General features: G+C 39.2%; 1 protein-coding gene across 3 annotated transcripts in view; it reads left to right on the forward strand.

Moving 5' to 3' along the window:
* CDK14 (cyclin dependent kinase 14) overlaps positions 1-25,794 on the forward strand; it is a 638,693-nt gene that overhangs the window by 193,811 nt on the left and 419,088 nt on the right. For all 3 annotated transcript variants that reach the window (XM_043873241.1, XM_043873240.1, XM_043873242.1), the window contains one exon: positions 12,419-12,498. In XM_043873241.1, coding sequence (XP_043729176.1) covers positions 12,419-12,498 — 80 coding nt within the window. The remainder of the gene's footprint in view (positions 1-12,418; positions 12,499-25,794) is intronic.

Genomic DNA, 25,794 nt, shown 5'->3' on the forward strand with positions numbered 1-25,794 from the left:
TCTGTCTTCAGAATAGTGTTTTCCTTTTTCCCATTGCTCTTGCCGATGCTCTGGTCCTTGGTGGCGGGCGTCTTTTCCCTGGGCCACTGCAGTCGATGCCCAACCTCCCTTCTCGCTGCTCCCACTGTTGTGTTTCTTCAGTCTGTTCTCCACACCAGAGTGAGGGAGCTGTGGACACACAATTTAATCTTGTTGTCTCTTTTCCTAAGATTCCCCAGCAGTGGTTTTTTTTTTTTAATCAGGCCTTTCTGTGGCCCTTAAGGACCTCTGTGATTTAGCTCTCCTGCCCTCTCCACGTTCCCCCATCCACGCACCCTACCCACCAGTGACAAGAACCCTCAGCCACTCTTTCTTATATTTTTATACATTGTGTTTAATACATTGTGTTCTCTGCCTCTGGGCTTTTGTACAGCTTGTTCCATCTGCCTGGAATATTCTTCACTTACTCTTCTACATTTCTTGTTTCAGCTTAAATGCCACACTTTCAGAAAATCCTTCTCTAACTGTCTGAAGTAGGTTATTTTTTTAAAGAAAAACTGAGGTACAGTTGATTTATAATGTTTAAGGTGTACAAAGTGATTCAGATATACATATTGATACATATGTATACATATGTATATATCCTTTTTAAGATTTTTTTTTCCATTTTAGATTATTAGAAGATATTAAATATATTTCTCTGTGCTGTACAATAGGTCCTTATTGCTTATCTATTTTATGTATAGCAGTTTCTATCTGTTAATCCCAATTCCTAATTTATCCCTCCCCTACTTTCTCCTTTTGGAACCATAAGTTTGTTTTCTGTTAGCCTATTCTGCACGTAAGTTCATTTGTATTTGTGTTAAAATAGGTTCTTTATCTTTTTTATGGCATGCTGTGATTTCCTTCATGGCATTTATCTCAATTTGTATTGGGTGTGTTTTTTAATTTTTAAAGAACTTATTATGGAAAATTAGAAGAGACCAGAGTTTTCATAACTCCCATGATGCCATCCTTGACAGCCTATGTGTTTCATCTGTCTTCATTCCTCCCAATTATTTTGAAACAAACCCCAAACATCATTGTATATTTTTTCTTTGAAAGATAAGAACTCTGTTTTAAAATAAGCACCTAATCACAATACCGTTATCAAATGTAAAAATTTTAGCAACTTTTAAATCATCAAATATATAGTCAGTGTTAAAATTAGCTTTGTTGGAATCAAGATAACATTGCAGTTCATTGCAGTTAGTTTATATCTCTCTCTTTTAAGTTGTGGGCTTTCCCCCACCTTTTTTTTCTTGAAATTTATTTGTTGAAGAAACAGGTTCCTTTCCCTATAGTTTCTTATAGTCTAGATTTTTCTCACTGTATCCCATTAAGAAATGGTGTTATTTATTAATAAGGTGTTCCTTTGTCTCCTTAAAATAAGGAATTAGATTATACTTGGTCACATTCAGATTGAATTGATTCCATTGAGGTGCAGGAGTGCTCCCATCAGGAGGCACGTAATATCTGGTAGCCTTTTTTTGTGATCTCAGCAGCTGTTAATGGTGATATTCAAATTTTGTCATTCCCCCTTCATTTTTCACACAATGCATCTCTACAGAGAAATTTCACGTATCAACTGTCTGATCACATTGAGGTATAGGGTGTATGCCACGCTTCAGTCAGTCCACAGAGTCGCAAAGTCAAAGCAGTTTAGCAACTAAACAATGACAACAAGTAGTATATAGGAAGGTATATGAAAAGGGAAGTAAATGCTTGACATATTTGCTTTTAACAGTTTTTAAACTAATGAGTGGGATCCATCAGTTCAGTTCAGTTCAGTTCAGTCGCTCAGTCGTGTCTGACTCTTTGCGACCCCATGAATCGCAGCACACCAGGCCTCCCTGTCCATCACCAGCTCCCGGAGTTTACTCAAACTCATGCCCATCGAGTCAGTGATACCATCCAGCCATCTCATCCTCTGTCGTCCCCTTCCTGCCCCCAATCCCTCCCAGCATCAGGGTCTTTTCCAATGAGTCAACTCTTCGCATGAGGTGGCCAAAGTATTGGAGTTTCAGCTTCAGCATCAGTCCTTCCAATGAACACCCAGGACTGATCTCCTTTAGGATGCACTGGTTGGATCTCCTTGCAGTCCAAGGGACTCTCAAGAGTCTTCACATACTCCAAATGCAACTCATGAGTTTCTTTTAAAGTCTCATCAGAGGGGACTGCCCAGGTGGTCTAGTGGTTAAGACCTCACCTTCTGATGTAGGGAGCGCAGGTTTGATTCCTGGTTGGGGAGCTGAGACCCCACATTTCCTCATGGCCAAAAAACTGGAACATAAACAGCAGAAGCAACAGTGTAACAAATTCAATAAAGACTTTAAAAATGGTCCACATCAGAAGCTGCCATATAGCACAGTGAGCTCAGCCCAGTGCTCTGTGATGATCTATAGCAGTGGGTTCGGGGGGTTGGGGATGGGGTCGGGAAGGAGGTTCAAGAGGGGGGATATATGTATACTTATGGCTGATTACCTTGTTGTATGGCAGAAAGTAACACATTTTATTTTTCTTTTTTCTCTCTTTTTTATTTTTATTTATTTATTTATTAGTTGGAGGCTAATTACTTCACAACATTTCAGTGGGTTTTGTCATACATTGATATGAATCAGCCATAGAGTTATACGTATTCCCTATCCCGATCCCCCCTCCCACCTCCCTCTCCACCCGATTCCTCTGGGTCTTCCCAGTGCACCAGGCCCGAACACTTGTCTCATGCATCCCACCTGGGCTGGTGATCTGTTTCACCATAGATAATATACATGCTGTTCTTTCGAAACATCCCACCCTCACCTTCTCCCACAGAGTTCAAAAGTCTGTTCTGTACTTCTGTGTCTCTTTTTCTGTTTTGCATATAGGGTTGTCGTTACCATCTTTCTAAATTCCATATATATGCATTAGTATACTGTATTGGTCTTTGTCTTTCTGGCTTACTTCACTCTGTATAATGGGCTCCAGTTTCATCCATCTCATTAGGACTGGTTCAAATGAATTCTTTTTAATGGCTGAGTAATATTCCATGGTGTATATGTACCACAGCTTCCTTATCCATTCATCTGCTGATGGGCATCTAGGTTGCTTCCATGTCCTGGCTATTATTAACAGTGCTGCGATGAACATTGGGGTGCACGTGTCTCTTTCAGATCTGGTTTCCTCAGTGTGTATGCCCAGCAGTGGGATTGCTGGGTCATATGGCAGTTCTATTTCCAGATTTTTAAGAAATCTCCACACTGTTTTCCATAGTGGCTGTACTAGTTTGCATTCCCACCAACAGTGTAAGAGGGTTCCCTTTTCTCCACACCCTCTCCAGCATTTATTGCTTGTAGACTTTTGGATAGCAGCCATCCTGACTGGTGTGTAATGGTACCTCATTGTGGTTTTGATTTGCATTTCTCTAATAATGAGTGATGTTGAGCATCTTTTCATGTGTTTGTTAGCCATCTGTATGTCTTCTTTGGAGAAATGTCTGTTTAGTTCTTTGGCCCATTTTTTGACTGGGTCATTTATTTTTCTGGAATTGAGCTGCAGGAGTTGCTTGTATATTTTTGAGATTAATCCTTTGTCTGTTTCTTCATTTGCTATTATTTTCTCCCAATCTGAGGGCTGTCTTTTCACCTTACTTATAGTTTCCTTTGTTGTGCAAAAGCTTTTAAGTTTCACTAGGTCCCATTTGTTTAGTTTTGCTTTTATTTCCAATATTCTGGGAGGTGGGTCATAGAAGATCTTGCTGTGATTTATGTTGGAGAGTGTTTTGCCTATGTTCTCCTCTAGGAGTTTTATAGTTTCTGGTCTTACATTTAGATCTTTAATCCATTTTGAGTTTATTTTTGTGTATGGTGTTAGAAAGTGTTCTAGTTTCATTCTTTTACAAGTGGTTGACCAGTTTTCCCAGCACCACTTGTTAAAGAGGTTGTCTTTTTTCCATTGTATATCCTTGCCTCCTTTGTCAAAGATAAGGTGTCCATAGGTCCATGGATTTATCTCTGGGCTTTCTATTCTGTTCCATTGATCTGTATTTCTGTCTTTGTGCCAGTACCATACTGTCTTGATGACTGTGGCTTTGTAGTAGAGTCTGAAGTCAGGCAGGTTGATTCCTCCAGTTCCATTCTTCTTTCTCAAGATTTGGCTATTCGAGGTTTTTTGTATTTCCATACAAATTGTGAAATTATTTGTTCTAGTTCCGTGAAAAATACCGTTGGTAGCTTGACAGGGATTGCATTGAATCTATAGATTGCTTTGGGTAGAATAGCCATTTTGACAATATTGATTCTTCCAATCCATGAACACGGTATGTTTCTCCATCTGTTTGTGTCCTCTTTGATTTCTTTCATCAGTGTTTTATAGTTTTCTATGTATAGGTCTTTTGTTTCTTTAGGTAGATATACTCCTAAGTATTTTATTCTTTTTGTTGCAATGGTGAATGGTATTGTTTCCTTAATTTCTCTTTCTATTTTCTCATTGTTAGTGTATAGGAATGCAAGGGATTTCTGTGTGTTAATTTTATATCCTGCAACTTTACTATATTCATTGATTAGCTCTAGTAATTTTCTGGTAGAGTCTTTAGGGTTTTCTATGTAGAGGATCATGTCATCTGCAAACAGTGAGAGTTTCACTTCTTCTTTTCCTATCTGGATTCCTTTTACTTCTTTTTCTGCTCTGATTGCTGTGGCCAAAACTTCCAACACTATGTTGAATAGTAGTGGTGAGAGTGGGCACCCTTGTCTTGTTCCTGATTTCAGGGGAAATGCTTTCAATTTTTCACCATTGAGGGTGATGCTTGCTGTGGGTTTGTCATATATAGCTTTTATTATGTTGAGGTATGTTCCTTCTATTCCTGCTTTCTGGAGAGTTTTAATCATAAATGAGTGTTGAATTTTGTCAAAGGCTTTCTCTGCATCTATTGAGATAATCATATGGTTTTTATCTTTCAATTTGTTAATGTGGTGTATTAGATTGATTGATTTGCGGATATTAAAGAATCCTTGCATTCCTGGGATAAAGCCCACTTGGTTATGGTGTATGATTTTTTTAATATGTTGTTGGATTCTGTTTGCTAGAATTTTGTTAAGGATTTTTGCATCTATGTTCATCAGTGATATTGGCCTGTAGTTTTCTTTTTTTGTGGCATCTTTGTCTGGTTTTGGAATTAGGGTGATGGTGGCCTCATAGAATGAGTTTGGAAGTTTACCTTCTTCTGCAATTTTCTGGAAGAGTTTGAGTAAGATAGGTGTTAGCTCTTCTCTAAATTTTTGGTGAATTCAGCTGAGAAAGTAACACAACATTTTAAAGCAATTATCCTCCAAGGAAAAATAAATTGAAAAAAAAGAAAAAATTGAAAATGGTCCATATAAAAAAAAAATCTTAAAAAAAATAGAATTTATAAGTAAATAATATCTCATTGTAAACTTATTGATTTAAACATATTTAATGCCTTTCAGTCACAGGTGTTATTTTAGTGACGCTTACATTGTACCATTTTTGACAAGCGAGCGTCTCCTGCCCCCCTTTGGTTAGCTGTCTTTGTAGATATGTGTTTTACATCTATCTCCTCGGTGAGCCGTAAGTGCAGGGACCATGTCTGGGTTGTTTGTTCTTTATCCCCAGCACAGACTGTCTCTCAGTTAGTATTTGTTGAATAGGAGGAAGGCTAGTAAAGCTTCATTAAGTGGAGGGCTGTCTTGAGGAAGGGCATTTAGTCTGTCTTCGTGGACTCAGAACTTGAATGAGAGAGCTAGAAGTCGCAGAAGCCAATTTTGGCTGAACATAAAGAGGGGCTGAAAAATGTGGGTGTTTAGGGGGTTTGTGTTCAACCAAAGGACTGTTTTGTTGCTGGGAGTGACAGACAGTCAACCCAGTAAGAATTTTTTCGTTTTGAGTGATCACTGAGTTTCCTTCTTTTTGTTTTTTTGAATTAATTTTTATAATGAAGTATAGTTGATTATGTGTTGTGCCGATCTGTCTGTACAGAAAGTGACTCATTTCTCAGTTACGCTGTACACATGTGTACATTCTTTCTTATGTTTTTTCCGATGTGTTTATCTTGGGAGAGTGACTACAGTTCCCTGCGCTGTACGGCGGGACCTTGTTCATCCATCCTGAATGTCATAGTTTGCATCTGCCAACTATGATTTTATTTTAGGAGAAATGCACGTTGTAAGTTATAGAAATGTAATTGTTTTCTTTTCTCCCATGAACGATATATGTTCCTCTAATTTTATGTTTCAAAGTATTATGAGTTTGTACATTTGATGAAGCATCATTATCAATATTTTATCAAATGTACAATCTCATAATAATTGTTGGTTGAGCGCACCCTTTTTCTCATTGCATTAATTTATTAGATTTTTTGCTTTGTTAATCACATCTTAATGACCATTATGCCATTCTTTTATAAATCTTTTTTATTTTAAAAAAGAAATCAATTTAACAGAAATAACATTAGTCTTCTTCCTGTTGTTTCTGTATTGTTTTGATAAAGATTAGGGTGAGGTGTGATTACTGACAGCTTACCTTGAAATTTTAAATTTTCTTTTCTTGAACAAATAATGTACTTTTTAAAGAATATTTCTGAATATCAAAGGTTAAATAGTACTGAGATGGTGTCTCTTTTATACCTGAATGAAAATTGAATTTAGGTGGAGACAGCAAGACCATGAATATTTAGCTGCTTTTAATTTTTGAAGTGTGTATGTGATACAGTATCATCAGCATTCCAACCAGTGTCTTAAGAGAGAACAAATAAAAGAAACACTGAAGGTAAAACCTGTAAAATATTTGTAATGACTTTGCCAAAAAGGTGTAAGTTCAGCTCAAAATATTGTCCTCAAGGTGCTCAGCCTTGCCATTGTCCCTCTCTCAGTAGTAACTACGTTTCCTTCTATTGCTTTGAACCAACACAGTAAGGAAACAAAGGCTGTGTATCTCTGTGCACTCAGTATTATTTTCCATAGCAGTTTCTCTTGAGACAGAAGCATAATGGAAGAGAGAGGCAGAACATATTAAATTTGCCAGAGTATATTAAATTTCTTTTAGGTGTATTACCTTAATTTCCTTTATATCCTCTAGACATAATTTCTTCTAGGTGTTAGCACATGAACACTATTTTCAGAGATGACCTAGATAATGTTTGTTATTTTGTTTTATTATACAAAGTTATCTTATGAATTTGAGGTAACTAATCTGATAGAAAACCTTTAGGCTTTCCTTTGAGAATTGTCCATTAGGAAATTCTCTTTGTGCATCGTCTTTTGAGCTGGAAAAATTTATCCTGAGTGGGAAAGTTTTCCTTTGTAGAGTTCATGAAATGTCAAAGTAGCACATGCATGAAAAAATGAATAGGCCGTTCTCCTTATTCAGAACTTCTCGGTCCTGCTTCACCCACACAAGCTAATTTTATTATTTACAGACTTATGGGCACGCATATCTGTGGACAGAATTTCTGAAGTTGGCAGAGGTTTGGACTTGTGGTTAGAACCAGTTTGGAATCACTCATCCTTGAGCATGCAGCGAGCTTCACAGGGAGGCCGAGCTGGGAGTGGCAGTTCTTGGAGGAATTAGAGACTAGTAACTAGTCTCTGAAACTGAAACAGCTCCCTGTATAGCTTAGAACAACTGGACATGAACCTGGCAATCCTCCAGCAGAAGGTTCTGTGGTAGTGGTAACACAATGGAAAGCATTTAACAATGTTATTTACCTGGATTGATGCCTCCATTGCTCATCAAGTCTTGATTGCCTTCTATTCATTAGCCTTTGACTTAATTAATAAGACTTGTTAGAGAGGAATCTTCAATGTTTTCCTGTAAGCAGCTCTAATTTATTGATTCAATTTGAATTTCGTAATTATTCTAAAGAACTTAAATCAATGTTTGAAGTATATGTTTTGCATATTTAATTAAATAGTTTACACCACACAAAGTAATTATTAGATATGCTCCAAAGTTTGAACATTAGAATATTTGTAATTATTTTTTCAAATGATACCTTTTCTGAAAGTTGAGCCAGTGACTTAATGTTTTTACTAAACTTTATGCTGAGGGATTCAGTAATTGGTGAGTGTCTAGACATGTGGAGAAAAATGAAGAAAACAGAGAGTCACAATAAGTCTTAGGTTAAAGAACAATTTGATAATCAATATGGTTCTTAATAGGAAACCAATTAAGCAGTTGAAAAAGAGGGAGATACTGATTAGCGGTCTGAGCTCAGATTATTAAAGATAGTGAGGGGTTTGAAACAGGTCTGTTGGGTGAAAAAGTTTAATTAACAAAGCATTCTTTAAATTCTAAAACCTTAAGGAAATGAAAATTTTCTATGTCTGCATGCATCATCAAAAAGAAGGAGACTGCACCTTTAATTTGAAAAAAGAAAATATTTATTTATTTGTTTGGCTGAACTCTCCAGCATGTGGGATCTCAGTTCCCCAACCAAGGATCGAACCCATGGCCCCTGCAGTGGAAGTGTGGAGTCTTAACTGATGGACCGCCAAAGAAGTCCCAAAATAAATACTTAAACTCAAACATTGAGAGTTTGCAATTGACAGGAACATGCCAAATAGATGACCAATAAGGATCTACTGTTAAAAAAATTAAATGTGAAAGAAGATATTGAAATCTTTTAAAAATGTGATATTTCTGAAATTTTTGAAAGCAATAATTTTTATATTTTATTCTTGGATTATCTTGCAAATGTAAGGAAAGAAATGTTAGTATATTGACATTGTTAATATTCATTCAATCAAATATCTTGAGAGTATTCTGTATGTCAGATGGTTTTAGGCATTGAGCATGTAACAGTTAAGAAAACAGAAGAAAGTTCCTTTGCTCCTAAATCTGATAGTCTAGTATAAATTTTAAGGAATTTTTTAGTTTCACATAAAATCTCAGTGTCTTTAACGCCTATGATTATCATAAGTATAAGAAATTGATAATTGGAGGTTTAACTCATGGAGCATTATGCTTCAGAATCAGGATTCCATTAACCTGGATCTTGTTCTTTTAGGCAGTTTATCATAGTAAATATGTTCAAGATTTTTTTCACCTCAAAATGATGCACACAGTCTATGAGATTGCTTAAAGGTGTTCCTTCTTTAGTTGCATTTAAAGTATCAATGCTGGTTCAGTTAAAGGCTCATCGCCTTTCAGTGTATTACAGGGGAATCATAGCTTCATGGTCTGAGTCTGTTTTAAGCATATAGCCTTCCAAAAGTATAAATTCCCTATATTCCAGAATTCAGTTTGTGGTATATATAAGCCAGCGATCTCAAGGGAGGTGGAAAAGCTTTGTGGGAAGAAGGTTGTGTGTGTATATGTGTTTATGGGTGATGGGAGACTATCTGTAAATGAAAGGAGAATTCCAAGCAGTTCTTGGATTCAGTTCCCACCTCCGTAGGGAGCCAGTGATGAGCTCAGCTGGGCTGAGAAAATCTGTACAGATGTCAATACTGACTGCATCCCAGCCTCAAGCCCCGCTGGAGGCCTCCCTCAGCCATAAAGAGCAAAGTGGAGAGTGCAAGGTACAGTCAGTCTCCAGTTGAACCCCATATGAATATTAATATTTTACTTACACCTGGGTACCTAGAGCATAATCAGGATTAGAAAAGCATCATGGTGACATACTCAGGAGAGGAGAGTCGCAGAGCAGAAAAGTGCCAGGCCTGTCCTCCCAGCTGAAACACAGGGGGAAATAAACCAGCCCCCTGACCCAGAGGAGGCGGCACATTGTGGAGCCTTGTAATCAGATGTCCTTTGATTACTGTAACCAGGAATGTATTTGAACAATCAGTTCAATGAGGGATGCCATTAGGATGGCTGGGCTGTGATAAATCCCTGACCTTTCAAATTCTGTGTCTGCGGCAGGATTTTTTTTTTTTTTTTTTTTTTTAATAAAAAATAGACCAGTTGGATGCAGTTTACAAGAAAGAGACTTTCAGATTCTTTATTTCAGACTCAGGCACTGGATTCTCTGGGACGCATGGGCTCTCCTCTGCTGATTCCATAATCTCTAAAGATTTTTGGTTGCAATTCAGACTATAGTGAGAAGCTGCTTTTCATCTGTCAAGCTGGCCAAATCAGTGGTCGATAACATAGGATCTATCAGTAAAGGGGGGACCCAACCTCCTGTTTGCTATAGGTAGTAGAAATTGGTACAACCGTGTGTCGGATAATTTCTTAATGTTCTCCTGAGTTAGAATTTAGCAATATACGTTAAAAAAAAAATGTATTTGGCTTCACTGGTTCTTAGTTGCAGCCTGTGGGATCTATTTCCCTGACCAGGGATGGAACTTGGGGTCCCTACATTGGGAGTGCTGAGTCTTAACCACTGGACCATCAAGGAAGTCCCCACATTATGTTTGGATTTTACACTTCTACTCTTAGAAATTTGTCTTATAGATATTTTTTTACGTGGGTGAAATTTTGTACAAGAATACTTACAATATCATTGTTTCAGTGGCCCCAAATTGGGAACTTGTTAAATGCCTATCATTAGAGGGTTGAGGTTGGAGAAGGCAATGGCACCCCACTCCGGTACTCTTGCCTGGAAAATCCCATGGACGGAGGAGCCTGGTGGGCTGCAGTCCATGGGGTCATGAAGAGTCGGACACGACTGAGTGACTTCACTTTCACTTTTCACTTTCATGCATTGGAGAAGGAAATGGCAACCCACTCTAGTGTTCTTGCCTGGAGAATCCCAGGGACAGGGGAGCCTGGTGGGCTGCCGTCTATGGGGTTGCCAGTGTCGGACACAACTGAAGCGACTTAGCAGCAGCGGCAGAGGATTGGGATTAAGTTAAGCATACTACACTTAGACAAAGGGACACCCTGTGGTTTTTTAAAAACAAGAGACAATTTCTATGAGTTTATGAGGAAGAGATACTGAGAGATGAGAGATATTGAGAGATAAAAATAATATACACTGTACCCTGTATTGCACATTACCATTTGTATATGTATGTGTTAAGTATACATATCAAGCTAAGTTACCTGAGTTAAGTGGTGACCTCAGAGGGTGGGAGCTGGCTATGGCAGGGAGATTTACTTTTCATTACAGCTTTCTTGTAGCTTTTACATTTTTAATATGGGTTTATTTTACTTATTTTTTTTAAGTATATTAGTATGAAGTATGTTGGTAAGCCTAGTCAAGGTAGAAAGTAGAACATTCAACTGGAAGACCAATACAAATTTTTAAAAAAGTCTTTATTTTATTAACAGAATTGATTGTATAGAAAGTTACTTGCCTAGTGTAATCTTACTTTTAATTAGAGCTGATACACATTTAGAATGTGTCTAGAAGAACCATCTGTTTTGTATGGGTCTTGTGTAATTTTGTAATAGTAAAATATTCTTAACTTTTATTGTGATGGTATACTGCATTATTAAACATCATCAGACTAAATACAACTTTAGGAGACTCTAGTTTTAAGAAAATGGCAAAAAAGGGAGGAATGGGTGGTATTGATAGAAAGAGACAGAGAAAGAAGAGGGAGGAGAAAGAAGACAGTGTCAGTTTTCCATCTTTGGGGACTGAATGACCTCAGCTTAAGACTACAGGTGAAGTTGTTGTTTAGTCACTCAGTCGTGTCCAACTCTCTGTGACCCCGTGGACTGTAGCCCACCAGGCTCCTCTGTCCAAGGGATTTTCCAGGCAAGAATACTGGAGTGGGTTGCCATTTCCTTCTCTAGGGGATCTTCCTGACCTAACCTGTGGCCTCCAGCTTGGCCGGCAGATTCTTTACCACTAAGCCACCTGGGAAGCCCTAAAGACATTTGATCCTAAGAAACAAAGGAGCTATTGGAGAAACAAAGGGAGAGTGTTATTCTGAGTACTTAATTTTTAATTAATCTGAATAATTGATCAAACACAGTGTTTTTTTTTTTTTTATTAAGCACTAGTTTCATGTTGGAAGGAACATTGAGTGAATCACAAATCTTGGACTATGCAAGTGTGAATATTTAAAATGTGAATATTTGAAGTGTGAACATTTATGATGATGATACTGGGTTCCCAGCCTTACTGAAATTAATCTTGTTGTGGTGGCATAATTGAGTCACTGACATTTTTACTGCAAATCCATAAAATACAAATTGTAATGAAGACAACTAGAACAGTGTGTAATGAGTCCCTTCAGTCGTTTCTGACTCTGTGCGACCCTATGGATTGTAGCCCGCCAGGCTCCTCTGTCCATGGGATTCCCCAGGCAAGAATCCTGGAGTGGGTTGCCATGCCCTCCTCCAGGGGATCTTGCCAACCCAGGGATCGAACCCGTGTCTGTTACGTCGCCTGCATTGGCATGTGGGTTCTTTACCACTAGCGCCACCTGGGAAGCCCAATTAGAACTGTAACAAGAACACATATTCACGGATTTCCTTCTCTTCTTCTGTTTCTCCGTTTCTCCAGGGTGAATGGAAAGTTGGTAGCCCTGAAGGTGATCCGGCTGCAGGAAGAGGAAGGTACACCTTTTACAGCTATCAGGGAAGGTAGGCATTTTCCCTTGTTATCCTTGCTTTTGTATTTGTGTGATGCCCATAACTGTTTAAATATTATACACCTCTGAATATGCTGTTTCTAAATTATATGGTTATATTTCTAATTAGAATGTGTAAACTGAAATTTAAAATCAGCACCTCTTACAATCACATCAAGTCATGTTAAACAAAAAACTACCTTGCTGAGTATTTAGCTGTAGGGGGAAAAAGTGCTATGTGTTGATGGTGAGACTGTCACTAGCTGGCTGAGGGGTTTTATATATCTGATTTTGTTTGCAGAGTTCTTAAGGCACATATTAATCTAAAATTACTCTATACTCATGACTTTTAAGGAAACTTCTTAAAAATGGGGGAATTATGCTATCTTATTAGTCTTTTGTACTTTATCTTTCTTGATTTCTTTTTTCCTATTCTTTATTTCCTGTTGGCTTTTCTTATTGATTTACAGATGCTCTTTATGTATCAACATTATGTTGTAATATTTTGTTCCACTGTCATTTTTCTAGAAAGTATTCTTATATTTTTAGATTAAAAAAATATTTATTTTTGGCTGCACTTGGTCTTTGTTGCTGTGAGCTAGCTTTCTCTAGTTTTGCTAGCAGGAGGTGTTCTCTATTTGCCATGTGCAGGCTCAGTAGTTGTGGCCCACAGGCTTTGTTGTCTCATGGCTTGTGGGAGCTTCCAGGACCAGGGATCAGACCCACGTCCCTTGCATTGCAAGGTAGATTCTTAACCATTAGACCACCAGGGAAGTCCTAAAAAGTCTTTTAAACCCTTATTTGTTACATATAATTTTTTATAAAATAAAATTGCTCTAGTTTTGCTTTATACCTTCCTGCATAGTTTTCTACTTCAAGGGAATAAATCACCTTTTATTAGTGGGATCTTTTCAGTTCACTTGCAGAACTTTTACTTCTACTGCCTGTTTTTAAAAGTATAAATAATCTTGAAATAAGACTTTGGTTTATTTTTGCTTTGCAGCGTCTATGAGTACTTGTCTGCTGATCCACAATAAGATAAATAATAATGATTTACTTCAGTAGTATTATTAAGGTATTGATGAACTAAATGCAGTCTGTCACTGGTCTGGTTTGTTTCCCTGACCAGGGATTGAACCTGGGCCACAGCAGTGAAAGCCCAGTATCCTAACCACTAGGCCACCAGGGAGCTCCAAAGAAGTCTACTTCCTGTTTTCACTTTCTCACCATTCATTCTCCTTTTCATCTCTCTTCAGTTTGGTTTCTTTCATTCCTGTTTAGCTAGAAATATTGTAAGGTTCATCAGAACTCCTTATTGTCACATTCAGTAGACACCTGTCTTATTTTATCCAACCTTTTATCAGGTTGTACGTGGTTAAAACCTTCTCTTCTACAGCACCAGATTTTCCAAGTAGGTAACCATTTCTCTCTCTTGTGTTGTCTTCTTTTTTAAGTGTTGTGGAGTTTTAGACAGGGAAAGGACCTTCTTTTCTCTAATCAGCACTCTTTCCCATGTGATTTTATTCGTTTCATGAGTTAAATAGCAACCATACTGTGATGACCCCCACATACCTCTCTTTAGCTAAGATCCTGTCTTTGTTTCCATTCTCACATGTCCTTCTGCGTATGTGGTGTTTCCTCTTGAATCCAGCAATATGTAAACATGATAATATATCACTGTCAGGTGAGATTTATTCCAGGAATAATATACTTGTGTTCAGTCTGATGGAATTGGAAACTGCTGGCTGAGACAGAGCAGTGGGTTCCCATTGACCTGTGAGTTTTAATTATTGTAGCCTCTGAATGTTAGGAAGTAGGAGAGGGCTAGAGAGTTGCTGAGCCAAGAGAGAAGTAGGAGGGAAGTGATTCTGGGCAGCCTGCATGCTCCTTGGCATGTGGGGCATGTGCTGGAATTAACCAGCTAAACCTTGCTGATGTCTTCCTAGATTCAAGGGTAAGAGGAAGTTCCTAGTGTTATCAGAAGATCCAGTTGTGACAGTTTGGTTCACCAGTGGGAAGCTCAAGAGAAGAAACAAGTAGGGTCATATTAAAGTTTTTGATGATCTGTCTGTTCATACCAGCTGGGTATGAGGCAAGGCCTTTGGGCACATGGTATACCTTGAGATAAGCTTAGAAGCTGGCCTTGAGCTGTGGTTGTGTCGTAGAATGAGGGTATTGTAGTTGGGACCTGTTCTGTGGCTTAGAGGGCCTCTGAAGACTTTTGAGCTGGGTTTATTAGGAGGATAAATCTGGTATTAGGATATGATATAGATTAGAGAAGGAGGAAACTGGAAGTGGATAAATCAGTCATTCAAAGCAGTGAAGATTTGAAATTAGGAGGACTCAGGTTTATTAGAAAGCAGTAACAAACAATGATGTTGTAGAGAAAAAAAGGTCAGATCTAGATGAATTATTGGTTATAGGTGATTTGAGAGAGAAATATCAATGGTTTTGAGTTTGAATGACTGGGAAAAAAAAAATGGTGCCAGAGAGAGAAATAGCTTGTGATTGCGTGGAGAATTGCTGTTAACACCTTGCAATTTGAAAGGGCTCTTATCCAATTTAACCTTCCTTCACATTAGCCCTTTGAAGATTTTTTGGGAGGGGCAGGTATAGAATTAATATTGTTGGTACAATTCATATTATTAATGTGGAATTAAGGCTTGGAGAGGTTAGGCGACTTGTCGAAGGACTTGAATCTTGTACTTAGACTTTCTTAGATTTAAAACACTGTCCATACTAACTTTGTGGAGTAGTTGATTGGGATTTTAGACATTGGGGTTTGAGTTCATGAGACATCTATGTGAAAATCTCTCTCTGACGATGTGGAAGTGTAGCTCCCAAGAGTTCAACATAACCAGTGTACATTAACATGGTCTTTTACAAGTTGAACAAGTGGTAAGATGTTTATGGAAGAGAACTTTGAGTGAAAACAGAGGGTTAAGTTGCAGGACAGTGCCCTAAGCCGGAAAGCCTCATGTTAGAGTCTGCAAAGCTGGGTTTGAATCCTGGCTTTGTTTTCCATCACCATGCCAGTTTGCTAGGGCTGCCTTAACACAGACTGAGTGGCTGAAGCAACACCAGTGTATCGTCTCGTGGTTCCAGAGGCTGGAATCCAAGGTCAAGGTGTCCGGGCGCTCCTCCTCCTGGTCCTGAGGGCAGGGCTTGTTTCAAGTCTTTCTTGGCTAATAGATAGCTGTCTTCTGCTTGTTCTTCAAGGTATCTTCTGTCTGTACCTTTGTGCAAATGTCCTTTACTTAGAAGGACACCAGTCATACTGGATGAGGTTCTACTCTGGTGACCTCACTTTAACTTAATTACCTCTGAAAAAAATTCTATTTCAAATACTGGCATAACCTGAGGTGCTAGGGTGTTGAGACTTCATAAGCATTTTGGGGGGCACAATTCAATCCACAAGATCACCTAATGGCTTTAGGCCTCAGTAACTCTGTGCAGAAGGGGCTTCTGCAATGGCTCAGCAGTAAGGAATCTGCCTGCAATCCAGGAGACACAGGAGACCCCAGTTCAATCCCTGGGCCGGAAAGATCTGCTGAAGGAGGAAATGGCAACCTACTTCAGTATTCTTGTCTGGAAAAAATCTTGTGGACAGAGGAGGCTGGTGGGCTGCAGTCCATGGGGTTGCATGGAGTCGGATATGACTCGGCGACTAAGCATGAAGCGCAGACCTGTTACGCAGAACACAGGAGTTGGTTTGTGCCATTTCTCAGGCACCACCTACCTCTGCATTGTGGCTTTGATTTCCCAAGGAGTCCTTAAACTCAGAGTTTTGAATGCTCTGGAGATGAATGGTGTAAGAATTGTAGAGGCATGTAGAGACTGATCACAGTGAGGCATTGTATTTTCCCTTTGAATAAAATATTTTAAGATTTTCCTAATAAAATCTGACTTCCAAGTGATTTTTAATGGAGATAAATGACCGTATAAGAAAAATAATTAAACTCTAGGCAATTTTGGTTATTTGTTCCACTCTTGCCTTTTGTAAGTCTTATTTTTCTGCTGTTTATGTGTGGATGCAAGAGCAATCACCATTGCTCATTCCCTTTCGGGAAATCCATGCACATAACTCCTCTGTGTTTCCTGAGGTAGAACTTGGAATAGTTAGGAGGAAGGTGGTAGATGCTGGGGTTATGTTCATTTTTACATTGATGAGAGTTCTGTGCTGGCTTGTTCAACTGAGAGGAAACACTTTAACTTGAGTTTGCCCCTTTTCTGCTGTTTTGGTCAATTTCCTCATTCACAAAATGTCAATAGCAGAAAGATTTCAAATGAGGAAACCACTGTGCATTGTAAAGTAGTTTTCAAGTGGCTGCTTGCCAGTTATAAGCTTACCTGGGAATTTAGATGTTAACGCATAATTTCCACCTAAAGTGGAAATACTTGTAAGCAACCCTAATCTTACCTAGATTTATGTCCAAAGATGGACTTTGAATTTTATCTCATAGAGCTAGAGTGCTTAATGACTTTAATTCAGGTTCAGGTGCTTTGAAGCTCATTCTGTCTTTGATGGGAGCTTAGAGAAATTAAGTAGCTGTGCTGAGGCCAGCTTTTCTATTTTATTTTAAAATCCTTGTATGATACTGTCATGAGTTTTGATTGTACTGATAAAGCATCAGGAGGTACAAGAAAGGTTTGAAACGAAGTAGCTGAAATGTCTTCGGATACAATAAATGTAGCAGTCACAGAAAGGAAAAATAGTAAGTTCAGTCTTGACTTGCCAAGTGTGAGGTCTGACATTCACATGGCAGTTGTTTATATGGTTTGCACGTTAGGTAATAGGTCGGTTGTATGTAAATTGGAGACATTATTCAGCACTTCCTGAGTGATTTCATTTAATCTTTCAGCATTGTGAGAGAAGGTGATGTTACTGTCTTCGTGTTAAGAAGTTTTTAAGAAGCTGGAATCTAGAGAGCTTTCTGTCCAAAGTCACACAAATAACTTTGTGACAGGTAGGGAGTTCAGCTTGGGTCTCCCTAGCCGGTGCCCAGAACAGAGCCTGACACGTGATAGCCGTTCCGTACATGTTGCATCAGGAGTGAATGAATGAGTGCTTAAACACCAAATCCTTACTGATCAAAATTGTATACAGAGTCCTTCAGGGTGCTGAGAAATGAAGAGGTGAAGTTCCATATAGCAGAATCCTGATGAAGGCTTTGCAACTGCCTGTGTATCACGAGCAAGTTACGTTAACACATTTTGTCTTGGGTTTCTTCATCTTTGAAGAAGAGTTGAACTGTCTCATCTTATGTTGTTGTTTAGTCGCTCAGTCGTGTCCAACTCCTATGTGACCCCATGGACTGTAGCCCACCAGGCTCCTCTGTCCGTGGGATTTCCCAGGCGAGAATACTGGAGTGGGTTGCCATTTCCTTCTCCAGGGGATCTTCCTGACCCAGAGATTGAACCTGGGTCTCCTGCATTGGCAGGTGGATTCTTCGCCGCTGAGTCACCTGAGAAACCCCCATATGCATCATGATTAAAATACTAGTACCAGCATGACTCTTTTCCTGGACAAAAAGGATCTATAATTGTACCATCAGTATTCCTCATCCGCACATTCTGTAGGGTGGTACACATTCTTCTGCTCAGAATATTTCTTTTAAACCTTCTGATAATAGCCTTTTATGTCTGTCACTGAAAGAATTAACATGAATTGCTTCAGAGCATTTGACAATTGACAGACAAAATTTTTTTTAAATGGATGATAAAAATCTATGAATCTAGACTTTGATGCTAAGTGAACTTACGTAAATTGCCAAAATTGTTATTATTCTTTGTAAGTCTGAGCAGTTTGATGAGTGTCTGCCAATTGGTATCAACAAAAAATTTGCAAGCTGTTAGGACATGTGACTTTAAAAACTATAAAAATCATGTCTTTTCTTTTTCATGTTTTTAATTTTTAAGGATAAAGTTTTTTTAATGAAAATTTTATTTCTCGTCTGCCTTAAATTTGTAAGAAGTTTTATATTATATTTTGTCTTATTTTATTTGGAAATATAGTTTTCAACTTATATTTGGAAATATACATTTTATTGGATGTATAAATAAACATATTAAACATAGTTTAACATAAGTTAAACTATTAAACATAAGTTAAACGTAAAATAAACATTTTATTAGAAATATAAATTGAGTTCTGATATATTTATATTGAAAACACATTTAGGAGAACTATATAACTGTTTCTAATTTGAACACATTTCTTTTTTTTTTTTTCTTCTAATTTGAACACATTTATAACTGGCTAAAAATCTTTATTTATTTATTTAAAGCCAGTTATAAATGTGTTCAAATTAGAAATAGTTATATAGTTCTTTTAAACATGGACTTCTTTGGGTGCCTGTAATGCTAAGAACCTTTTAAAAATACTCTCTTGTTTAATTCCCAAAATAACTTTGTGTTAAATATAAATATCAGTATTTCCATATTACTGATGAGGTAATTGAGGCCCATTGAAAATGAATTATCTTCTGTTATAGAGTTTACTAGGAAACAGCTAGGGCTTCCCCGGTAGCTCAGCTGGTAAAGAATCCCCCTGCAATGCAGGAGACCCCAGTTCAATTCCTGGGTCTGGAGGATCTGCTGGAGAAGGGATAGGCTACCCACTCCAGGATTCTTGGGCTTCCCTTGTGGCTCAGCTGGTAAAGAATCCGCCTGCAATGTGGTAGACCTGGGTTCAATCCCTGAGGTGGGAAGATCCCCTCGAGAAAGGAAAGGCTACCCACTCCAGTATTCTGGCCTGGAGAATCCCATGGACTATACAGTGCATGGGGTCTCAAAGAGTCAGACACGAATGAGCATCTTTCAAAAAAAAAAATGCGTATATATGGAATCTAGAAGAATAGTACTGATGAGCCTATTTACTGGGAAGAAATGGAGAGGCCAACTTAGAGAATGGACTTGTGGACACCGTGGGGGAAGGAGAGGGTAGGATGAATGGAGAAAGCAGCGTTGACGCATATACACTATCATGTGTAAAATAAATGACTAGTGGGGAGCTGCTGTGTAACGCAGGGAACCCAGCTTGGTACTCTGTGATGACCCAGAGAGGTGGGGAGGATGGAAGGGAGATGGTGGGGAGGATGGAAGGAGGGGGGGTAGACTTCAAAGGGAGGAGTTGTCTATATATATATTATACAATATATATTATGTATGTATGTATAGTGATGGCTGATTCAAGTTATTGTATGGCAGAAACCAGCACAGCATTGTAAAGCAGCTTTCCTCTATTAAAAAAAGTTAAAAAAGCAAAAAATAGAAAGAAATGAAGTCTTCTAGTCATAGAAGACATGACATCATCGATTTTGAAGGTTTCCTCATTCAGGGAAGGCAGAGGGCAAGTAGGAGCACTCTCTGTGAGCTGAACTGGTCTTCTCTGCCCACTTGGGAGAAGGAGAGGGACATCCTCTAAGGTTGCACCAAAGAACTTCTGAAGCCATGTTTTGTTGCAGTCGGTTTTTGACAAATAGCTTTAATCACAACACGCTATTTGTTTGGTGAGATAAAATAACCCCTAAGAAGTGAAACAGTCATTGTATAAGTTATGGAGCCGAGAAGCTGTCTGTAAATGGCAGTTGACAGATTGTACTTTTATGAGTGGAGAAGCAGTCAGAGAAGAAGCTGTCTCTCAAGAGGAAGAAATGTCCTTTGCCCTTCCTGAGTCCTCCCAACCCCTGCTCAACTCTGCTTGAACCATCATTTAAGACCTTGTTAAAGTCCTGTCTATTTCTTGAAACCCTTTCGACTTTCACAGAAATAATCTCTTTCCCTTTTTGCCTCCTTTGGCTTGCTCTGCTTCTGTTGCTGTTCTTTGTACACGTACCTTTTAGCACATACTGCATTGTACTTTATGATGTGTTCCATTGTAAACTAACTGATGACCTCTGGGCCTTTACATTCTGAGGACTGTGGTATGAAGCTGACATTGACTAGTCATGTCCCACCTCTTTCTCTGCTGCCATCAGAATGAAACTAATCAAGAATCCAGTTAGTGTTTGAATGGAGTTTAAACAGTACTGAAAATGGCCGTAGTAGTTTTGGGATTAAAGGGAAAGCGATCTCTGCTCTGGCCATGGGCGAGATGAGATTTGGGCTGAGCTTAAATCATAGGATCATGGCTTGGGCTGCTATAACAAAATCCAGAGACCAGCAGCTCATCAACAGCAGAAATGTATGGCTCACATTTCCAGAGGCTGGAAGCCTGAGATCAGAGGGACAGGATGTTAGAGTGAAGGTCCTCTCCCAGGTCAGAGACTTCTCCTTGTGTCCTCATGTGCTGGAATTGGCTAGAGAGCCCCGGGGCAGCTCTTTTTAAAGAACATTAATCCTAATTCCCTGGCTGTCTGGTGGTTAAGACTCTGGGATTCTCCTGTAGGGGGGATGGATTTGATCCCCGATTGGGAAACTAAGATGCCACCCAGCACACACGGTAGGGCCAAAAAAGAAAAAGAGGACTTCTCTAGTGGTTCAGTGATGGGGAGTCAGCCTGCCAGTGCGGGAGACTCGGGTTCGATCCCTGATCTGAGAAGAGTCCACACACGCTCCGACTGGAAGCCTGTGTTCAGAGCTGGGGATAACTACTGCACCTACTTGTGCTGAAACTGCCGAGGCCTGTGTACTCGGGACCCCGGGCTCCATCCACAGCCAGAGAAGCCACCGCAGGGAGATGCCTGCTCGCCACAGCCAGAGAAAGCCTGGGCACAGCAGCCCGGCACAGCCAAAAATAAATAAATAAAATGATTTTAAAAGTGAAATAACGTTAATCCCATTCATGAGGACAACACCCTTATGAGCTAATCACCCCCCAAAGGCCCCACCTACTACTATCATCACCTTTGGAAATTAGTTACAATATATGAATTTGTGGGAAGTGGACAAGGCACAAACATTCAGACCATAGCTGATAGGTAGGATTCATATAAGGAGAAATGAAGAGAAAAATAAAGAAAACTGAGTGCCAAAGAATTGATGCTTTTGAACTGTGGTGTTGCAGAAGACTCTTGAGAGTCCCTTGGACTGCAAGGAGATCCAACCAGTCCATCCTGAAAGAAATCAACCCTGAATATTCATTGGAAGGACTGATGCTGAAGGTGAAACTCCAATACTTTGGCCACCTGATGCGAAGAGCCAGCTCATTGGAAAAGACCCTAATGCTGAGAAAGATTGAAGGCAGGAGGAAAAGGGGACGACAGAGGATGAGATGGTTGCATGACATCAGTGACTCCCTGGACATGAGTTTGAGCAAGCTCCAAGAGTTGGTGGTGGACAGGGAAGCCTGGCATGCAGCAGTCAATGGGGTTGCAAAGAGTCAGACACTGCTGAGCAACTGAACTAAATTGAACTGAAGAGAGGAAAAGCATGCCCTTTAGAGTAGTTATCTAAAGTAGGGTGTATCGCTTTCTCATCTCCACCTCAATCCCATCACCAGTTTGACAGCCATTGAGGAAGTAAATATCTTGGCAGTGGTGTGTGTGAGTTGTTCCTAAATGTTCTCTGATGAAAACTGTACCTGTTCTTGTGTTCGTTGATAGTCTACTAAAAAGATAATTTCGGTATTTTTCTGTGCAAAGATTTTGTTTCTAGGGCTTTTTTGTAAACTGTTATTTTTTTCATTTGTTTTGTCTCTCCAGTGTTTGTTACTTTGTGTTTCGTGGTTGAGCCCAGATCATTAAAGTGGCCAGGACTTGTGGGATAATTGATGAGGAGAAAACCAAGAGACCCAGGGATCTGTAAGGGAATGCCATGGAACCTGAGAAAGGGGAAAGGAAGAACATGCCCAGTTGAGGCAGATTGATAAGGAGCTCAGGACAATTTGAGCATCCTGGGCAAGAATTGAGTTTGAGGTTGACAAAACCTACACTTATAGAAACTGGAAGCATGCATGCATGCTCAGTCGCTTCAGCTGTGTCCAACCCTTTGCAACCCTATGGACTGTACCCCACCAGGCTCTTCTGTCCCTGGGATTATCCAGGCAAGAATAGTTGAGTGGGTTGTCAGGCCCTCCTCCAGGGGAATCTTCCTGACCCAGGGATTGAACCCTCGTCTCTTAGGTCTCCTGCATTGGCAAACAGGTTCTTTACCACTAATGCTACCTGAGGAGCCCCAGAAGCCAGAGGTAGCAGCATTTTATAGTCAGAGGAGTTAAATAGATGTTACATATGCTGAAGTTGAGGTGAGAGCCATTTATATGAGTTAGAAATCACCTAATCATAGGATTTTAGAGCTGAGAAGATCTTTAGTGAGTCTGTCATCTGGTTCCTTCACTTTGCAAAAGAACAAGCTGAGTCCTGGAGAGTTCAGTAGACAGTTTATAACTATCAAGATCAGGTCAGTTAGGCCTGGAGTGAAAGTCAGTTTGAGTCATTATTGTAGAGAAGATGCTCAGAGATCTTGGCAGTGAATCCCTACTTGAAAATGCAGCTCTCACCACAGATTATAACTGATCTTGGTGGGGAGTGCCAAAAAGATACGTCATTTCAATTTTTGTCTATTTCTCATTTTCTTCTGACATTTTGGAATGTGGTGGAAGCCTTCAGAAGACCGATCAAATAATTTCGATTTTGCTTCTTTAAAAAGAAAATGAATCCCATATGTGGAGAAGATGTATCAGTTTGTTGTGGGAAAAGTTTAGAAGTAGAGAGTTCAAGGAAATTTTACTGTAGGACATTTGTATGTTTTGGACACATGCCATCCCAGTCAAGTCCCTGAGTATACTCAGAAGAATTGATTTGATAATAGCACTTTTTAAAAGCGTGAACAATTTGAATAGAGCCCAAGAAAAAGAATTAAAGGAAATAATAAGCATGAACTTGGCAGTGGTTCTGTCATCTGCGAGCTGATAGTTCTTCCTTCTGTCCTGAAGTTTAGGGCTAGGGTAGGCAGGATCCCACAGTAGGGCTCAGTTTTAATGACAATGACTTGGTTTCACAGAACTACTTATGATAGTAAAATTTTCTTGTTGAAAGACCAGGATTAATTTTTCTGCAGGGACAGTTTTTGTTTTTTCCCCAGAGATTTGAGAAAGTATCCATGATGAGCAGCAGATTGGTTGGGTTTATTTATTGAAGATGACCTGGGTAGTATTTTTAATATTCTAAATGCATTATAGGCATTCAATAAACAGTTATCTATTACATTGCTTTCTAAGTGCCTTTAAATGTATTTAAAAAATTGTGAGCCTGTGGGAAACAGTTAAACATTTCCTTTTTTTTAAAATTATTTTTGGCTGCATTGGGTCTTCGTTGCTGCGTGCAGGGTGTCTCTAATTGTGGTGCATGGGCTTCTCGTTGAGGTGGCCTCTGTTATTGCAGCGCATGTGTTCTAGAGCGCAGGCTCAGTAGTTATGTCCCACGGGCCTAATGGCCCCATGGCAGGTGGGATCTTATTTCCTGAACCAGGGACTGAACTCGTGTCCCCTGCATTGGCAGGTAGATTGGTAACCACTGGGCCTCCAGGGAGGTTCCACAGTTAAACATTTCTACTTTCTCTTTGACTTCCAGGATTGATTTGGCTCCAGAGTATGTCCTTCCCTCTGGTCCTGTTATATTAATACATTTGGACTATTATAGGTGGTTGATGGTGTTGTAGGGAACCAGTAACTCCCACCGCCTACCCATTCTAACCAGCAGATTGTAAACCCACAGAATTGACTACCCGATGAATTTGAACACAGGTCCATCTGACTCTGTAGCACAGCTATTAACATGAGAATGTACCACTTCCTAGAGGCAGGATCATAGAGATTAAGACTTAACCCCTCAGTGATTTGTACTTGATTGGCCCAGAGCCACAGATCAGTTCCCCAGTTCCTGTTCCAACTTCCCTGTCTTAGCCTAATACATGCCGTCTTCTCTAGTAGAATCATGAATGTGTTAGAACAGAATTGAAACTTGCCTGGCAGGATTCACCCATAACCAATTAACTGTTGGAACATAGATTAACCAAATAATAGATATCTTGCTAATTTTAAGGTGATTAATATTGCAGAACTTATTGATACTGCCCTTAGTAGAATAATTAGTGCAAAAGAAAATATTTTTAAAAGTGTGATTTAGCTCCATCCAGGGAGCTAAATCAAACTGAAAATGGAAAAACATGAAAACACAGCTGTTTACCATACAATTTTGATTTCAGACACATACTTGAAAGTTTTCAGAATTAGGGATTGCTGGTAGCTTATCTACTGCTTGAAAAACTGGACTTCCAGATACTTCTTATATTTCCAGAAGAGTTTTACCTCAGTAGTAGATTATTGAAAATACTTGACCGACAAGCCTATGCTATTATCATTTAACCTTTACATAAACCATTAAAAGTAAAGTCATAAAAATATTCTGAGCAAACTAGCAATCTTAAACTTGGTTCATTAAGATTGTCAACTTTGAATTTTGTGTATGAGATAGAAAAATTACTGGTGTTAAGCACTGCAGTGTTTAGCTGGAAGTTCCTGCCTTCTTTAAGTAAAAACTCCATCAACCTATAATATTTTTTAAATTAATTAATTAATTAATTAATTTTTGGCCATGCCAGGTCTTCATCCTAGGCGCGGGCTTTCTCTAATTGCAGCGAGTGGGAGCTAACTCCAGTTGTGGTGCTGGGGCTTCTCATTGCTGTGGCTTCCCGTGCCCTGGAGGATGGGCTTTAGGCATGTGGGCCTCGCTGGTTGCATCATGGACTAGAGTTGCAGCACAAAGGCTTACTAGTTGTGGCAGATGGGCCTAGTTGCCCCACAGCATGTGGAATCTTCCCAGATCAGGGATCAAACCCACGTACCCTGCATTGCCAGGTGGATTCTAAACCACTGGGTTACCAGGAAACTCCTATACTGTTTGGGTAAAGAACAATCTTAAAACTTAAAAAGAACAAATGGCCATTTGTGTGTGTGTGTGTGTGTGTGTGTGTGTGTGTGTGTGTGTGTGTATACATATAATTTATTACCCCAATTCTTTATTTGCTGCTTTGTTATTATACATTTTGCTGTACTTGGAGCAAAAAATATGACCAGAGAAATATATGGTTATGTTATTTCGATGATTTGATAAACCCATGTTTTGCTTTTGGGCTTCATAAAGCATCTAGGCAAATCCTTAAGTATGGTGATAGATTACCCTGGTCTCTGAATGGAGTTGTTAGTGGAAGCTTTATGTGTCATTGGAGGGCAGTACATGGCCTTTTATATTTCAGGGATGAAGTATAATGCAAAAGCTAAATTGAGATGACAGTCAAGAATTGAGATTTTCAAACCTGTGGACTTTTCTTAGGGAGAATGTTTGCTTTTCTTTGTTTATAAGGAAGT

Source organism: Cervus elaphus, chromosome 18 (assembly GCF_910594005.1).
Source record: "Cervus elaphus chromosome 18, mCerEla1.1, whole genome shotgun sequence".
Lineage (NCBI taxonomy): Eukaryota > Metazoa > Chordata > Mammalia > Artiodactyla > Cervidae > Cervus > Cervus elaphus.